This window comes from Photinus pyralis, unplaced genomic scaffold (assembly GCF_008802855.1).
Source record: "Photinus pyralis isolate 1611_PpyrPB1 unplaced genomic scaffold, Ppyr1.3 Ppyr1.4_LG1, whole genome shotgun sequence".
In the NCBI taxonomy this organism is placed as follows: domain Eukaryota; kingdom Metazoa; phylum Arthropoda; class Insecta; order Coleoptera; family Lampyridae; genus Photinus; species Photinus pyralis.
In genome coordinates this window covers 47,937,953-47,943,556 of record NW_022170249.1, presented here as the reverse complement: position 1 = coordinate 47,943,556, position 5,604 = coordinate 47,937,953, and the positions used below count along the sequence as shown (strand labels likewise).

General features: G+C 34.0%; 1 protein-coding gene across 1 annotated transcript; it reads left to right on the top strand.

Moving 5' to 3' along the window:
- The first annotated feature begins 4,314 nt into the window (after positions 1-4,314).
- On the top strand, positions 4,315-5,542 carry LOC116159816. Its single transcript, XM_031472898.1, has 2 exons — positions 4,315-4,831; positions 4,942-5,542. Exons 1-2 carry the CDS (start codon positions 4,689-4,691, stop codon positions 5,396-5,398), a joined length of 600 nt encoding a protein of 199 aa, XP_031328758.1. The 5' UTR covers positions 4,315-4,688; the 3' UTR covers positions 5,399-5,542.
- The last annotated feature ends 62 nt before the right edge of the window (positions 5,543-5,604 follow it).

The window sequence follows — 5,604 nt, the reverse complement described above, 5'->3', positions numbered from 1 at the left end:
TGAATTGCCAAATTGACACTTGTTTGCTTTCTGACATTCTGTTATTATTTATTTTCACGGCCTACTCCGGCAAATAAGCATGGAATTAATTAATGGCTAGGTATTTCTCTGAAAAATATTGAATAACTTGGTTTAGACACAGACACAGGACATCTCGTATAAAAATTGAAGAGAAACAAGAACTATCGAATGGCGAAGTAAAATAGTGTGTAGCTCTATTTGAAAAAAAGGTATGGCAATTCAGAATTCAAAATTACCATTTCCTTATGAGCACCCTGTATAACTAAATTCAACTTTCTCATTATCAAAATGTTACCCTTTACTTGGATTATCATTCTCTTCATACTCAAAGGTATTTTTTAACTTCAAAAAACAAGGTCGCTACGATTTATCAAACTAGGGCTTGCTTATGGAAAATTATTCGGAAAAAAATTAATAAGATGGCAACATTTAAAAAATCAAAAAGTAAATAATAATAAACAGCTAGAACTTTTACACACTACTTGCACATCTTACAACTTCCGAATTACCTGCACACCAACATGCAAAAGTACTATTGAAAACGCTAACATCGTTACAAGGTTCCTTAACCAATGATTTATTTCAAAATTCAAAATTCTAAAAATTTCCGACGGACGGACAGAGAAAGTGACTGCAATACCGCACCCAACTTCGTTGGAAAATGCGCTAAAAAGTTTATGCTTTAAAGGATCGATTGGTGCAACCCAATTTACCAAATCATTTTTGGTTGTCTCGGAAACAAACTTCAAGGTTAATAGCTGATTTCCCGTGAACTATTTATCGAATTTGGACGTATTTTTTTTAATGTGTTTTTCCGAGAGCTTTTGCTATATTTCGGAAGTTATTTGTGCGCTAAGAACATTTTTCGGATTTTGAAAAAAAATACCAGTCTGTCGCTTTGCAAAAATTATAGGGAAAATTGTTGGAAAGCTTGTTTTAGGGTTCTACTATGTGTAAAAAAAATTGAAAACTCTGAAAGTCGCCCAGATTGAAACATAAAACATTACTTTTTTAATTTGTGAATTTCAAATGAACCTTCAAAACTCCAGTTCTTTCCCATTAACCTTCTTTCCAATTTAGTTTTATCATGATAAATAAAGAAATGGTCTGTATAATTTTTTTACATTAATCAACAAATGATACTATTTATTAAATTAAATTTCTTTTCCAGATCTTCCATTATGTCGGCGATGTGTAACCATTTTATTTCGGGGACACTGTTACATGCTGTGGTGCCGCCATTTAATATGCAAGAGGTGCATCCATTTCCTTCCGACAAAGGTCGAGGCAATCATGCTATATGAGTGCCCCGCCTGTGGTGTTTTTGGGGATGTGGAATTATTATTTGGATGATTGAGTTTTATATTTTAGTTTTAAGCCTCGTTGTTGTTTTAAGCCTCGTTGTAGTTTTAAGCCTCGTTGTAGTTTTAAGCCTCATTGTAGTTTTAAGCCTCATTGTATGTAGTTTAAGCTTCGTAGTAGATTTTTAGCGTTGTTATAGATTTAGAGTTGTACTTTGGATAGCTGCGTTGTAGTTTCAATATAATAAAAAAGTATTGCAATGTGGAAACATCAATTTTATTTTTACGAGTATGGTAAATAAGTATCATATTTCTGAATTCACATTGAACCTTCTAATAACTATTAATTTGATGGACGGTTCTTGGAAGCTGAAGCTTCTGTGGTGAACTGATCGTTTGCCCACTTCCCATGGTACAGTCTACTCTTGATAATTTAAACTCCCAGTAATTCAAAGAAAAAGCTGTCTCTAGACTGTAATTAATTATGCCATAGCCTACTCCGTAATTAATCAGGTAACTCGTTTCATGCTATTCGCTTATTGATTTTACAAAAATGAGTGTTTGTGTCATATATTGCCCGCCATAAGTATTCCGAACACCCAGCGTACTTTGATTAATTTTGATGAACATTTTTCAGCACAGTTGTATTTATTTCGAAAGAAGAAACGATGAAATTTTGAACATTAAACAAATTAAAGTAACAATAAGTAATATAACTCTCGCCAGGAAAGATTGCCGGTCACAGCACACCTTGTGTCGATCTACAATCTATGTTTTTCTTAAGATGCGAGCGACTTCCGAAATAGGATCGTGCCAATGTTGAACGAAAAGTCTTTTTGTTCAACATTGACACGATACTACCCCGGAAGTCGCTCACATCTTTAGAAAAACATAGATTGCAGACCTAGATCAAGTGTTCTGTGACCGGCAATCTTTCCTGGCGAGAGGTTTAATAATGCTTCCATGCCCTTCCAGTTCGCTGGATCGTGCGGGTTATGATGGGTAGGAGACTAAATACTTTACAACCAACCACCTGTAAACACTTTAGTAAACAGTTTACATGATCTTCACAGGCGTCTTAGAATCTTGCAACAGTGTATCACAGTCTGGGATCGATTCACTCATTTTCAGTATGCCCAGTCGAGCAGGAATCGATGTAATGATCTATACAATATTAGTGTAGTTCGAATTTTTTTGTAATTGTATCATATTTCGAAATAAATACAATTTTTCTGAAAATTTTATCAAAATTGATCAAAAGTAACATTAGATGTTGAGGTAACGGGCGATGAAAAATGAATTGCTGTCGAGTCGCCTTTGGAAGTTGAAGTTAAGTACAATTTCCCATCCAAACAAAAACTCCCAACTCGACAGCAACTCATTTTTGATCACGGCGGGCAATATATTTGGTCTAGAATATACGTACTTCATTGTTACCATTACCACAGCATACTTTGAGTAAACTCATTTTTCGCCTACATATAGGTAACCGTCCCGATTCACATTTATGGTATATGAACTTAGTAACACGTAGTGATGCAAAAAGGTACAAGAGAAAAGAATAAACTTTTATTAAAGCTTAAAGCATGCAATTTTAAGTCATGACATTGCAGGTTGTCAAGATTTTGTTAGTTAAGTAGTTAAACCATTATTGATTTAATGTCCAGGTGGTATTTCTTCATCAACGCCGTCTATATTAAATCAGTTTTGCTATCGCTATTAAAATATATAAATTGAGAATTTATACCCTGGAGGTTATGCAACTGGGTTGTTATTTTTGGCTACAACTCAACCGAATGTTCCAATTTTCACCACAAAGCGCCACGGTAATATCTTCGTAGTAGTGGTTTTATATATACGATAGTGTGATCCTAGGGTCGTACTATAGCGAATAGGATCAGAGTATCGGTTTGATATATTGATATGTTTGAATAGGATGGTAGTATGCAAGATATATATATATATATTTAAGTCTTTTAGTAATAGCATTGATTTATACTCATTATCTCTTACTAAGCTAATCGTCCAAAATGGAAATTGTATTATTTAGGTATTATTAAATGTTGTTGCATCTTTAAACATCTACACTTTTATTTATGAAACGAGAGCAACTTATAATTATTGGATCAAAGGAACTTACCTATGTGAAGTTCGATCCAAATTATTAGTTGCTCTCGTTGAAATAAATAAGTCCCACCCATCCCTAACCCTTTCAGCAACAACATTACCTTTAAAGGAATGACACTTAACGACAGAGCGCCGGCGCAGGATGGTGGCGTTGGTTTTCTTTCTATAAACGTTGTGGTTCAGTGGCGTAGAAAAGGGGGTACTACACTTTTATTTATTTCAACGAGAGCAACTAATAATTTGGATCGAACTTCACATAGGTAAGTTCCTTTGATCCAATAATTATTGTACATTATAACTACCAATAATAAAAACCCTATACATATAATCAGTCCAATTCTATAACTTGAAATAACCTTAGCAACTTGCTATAGTGAAGGTAAATTGCTAACATGATCATAATAAATGCTGATCATGTAGCAATTACCTTCACTATTAGCAAGTTGCTAAGGTTATTTCAAGTTACAGAATTGGACTGATCATTCTATGATTAAGCAATAAAATGAAAGGGAACAAATATTAATTATAAAAAGTGACCAACAAACAGGTGACTACAAGATAATTCGTCAAACTAGATATAAAGAACACTCCATTACAACCTTCAGTAGGTAGGTAAATGAATTATAACTTAACCTAAAGAAATCACACATACAATAAAAAAAACAAGGAATACAAATAATTTTTACAGATAAAAAACTATCATAATCAAAGTTCAGTCAATGAATAATTAACTTAACATAATTAAATAAAGAAATCCCATGTGACTGCATTGGATAGGGGAGACCGGGGCACAGTGAAACACGGGGCACAATAAAACAGGTACATTTTTCATAATCCCTTTTATGAATATGGCGGCGCCATCTTATGCACAGCAAACTGAGTGTATAAGCGAAGTTTTAAACCAAGAAGTAAGTATGTATAGTTTACTTCTCTCTGTGTATCTAACGCGCTACTAAAATTTTCAACTAAAGTAAATTTTAAGTTTCGGAGCAATTTTGTTGTGTATGGTCCTGTTATCAAGAAAATTCAATCTGCTAGTGATTAACCCGCGCTTCCTAGTAGTAGTATTAACTTGGTAAGTTACAATTTTGATATATTTAGTACATGTATAATTTTAACCTAAAACTGTGTAAAATTGCAAGTTGGGTGGGTTACAATGAAACAGTTTGGTTTGGGGCACAATGAAACATGTTTCATTGTGCCCCAGCTTAAAAAAAAAGCGTTTTTCTTTCAGGATTTATGGTACGAAACAGAGTCCGTAAAAGTGAAAAAGGAAGCTTTTCTGAGGATTCTATGCGCGAAGCCGTTAATTTGGTTAATCAGGGAATGAGTTTGCGAAAGGCAGCTCACCAAACTGGTTTAAATTTTTCAACTGTTTTTCGGTGAGTTGCTGTTTTGTTTTTAAAAATTACCTACCTACCAAAAATCTTACTCTATCAATTAAGCATTACCTATTGTTTTCCAGGTAGATAAATGAATGTTTTAATTTCAGGTATGTTAAGAAGAAAACTAAAGCACAAGAAAATGAAGAAGTCCGAATGAATCCTAACTACCAGGTCAGACAAATTTTCACCAGGGAGCAAGAGGAAACTTTATCGCATTATATAGTAACTTGTGCACGCATGTTTTATGGACTACCGACTTTAGAAATTAGGCGAGTTGCTTATCAGGTGGCACAGGCCAATTCCATTAAGTATCCGGAAAAATGGAACCATGAAGAAATGGCTGGTGTTGAATGGTTATACGGCTTTATGAAGAGACATCCAATGCTAAGTGTCCGTACTCCAGAAGGATGTAGTTTATCCAGAGCAACTGCTTTTAATGAGCATAATGTTCAGATATTTTTCGATAATCTGAATAAAGTTTATGAGAGTAACCCTGCATTTGCTGACGGAACAAGGGTTTATAATTTGCTGTTTTATTTACTTATAGTTATAATTTTGTTATAAACTGGGCTGAGCACGTTCTTTGTTTTGTGTTATAATTGTAAGTTGGGTGGCAGGGAAGACCAGTTCTGCAGGGGTTTGCTTACCTGCACAACTGATTGCTGACCCTTTCTGCTAGTGTTATTGTTATTTATTTTATGTAATATGTAATTTCATTGTGTACCTACACTGCAGAATAAATCTATTATTATTAATCTATTATTATTATT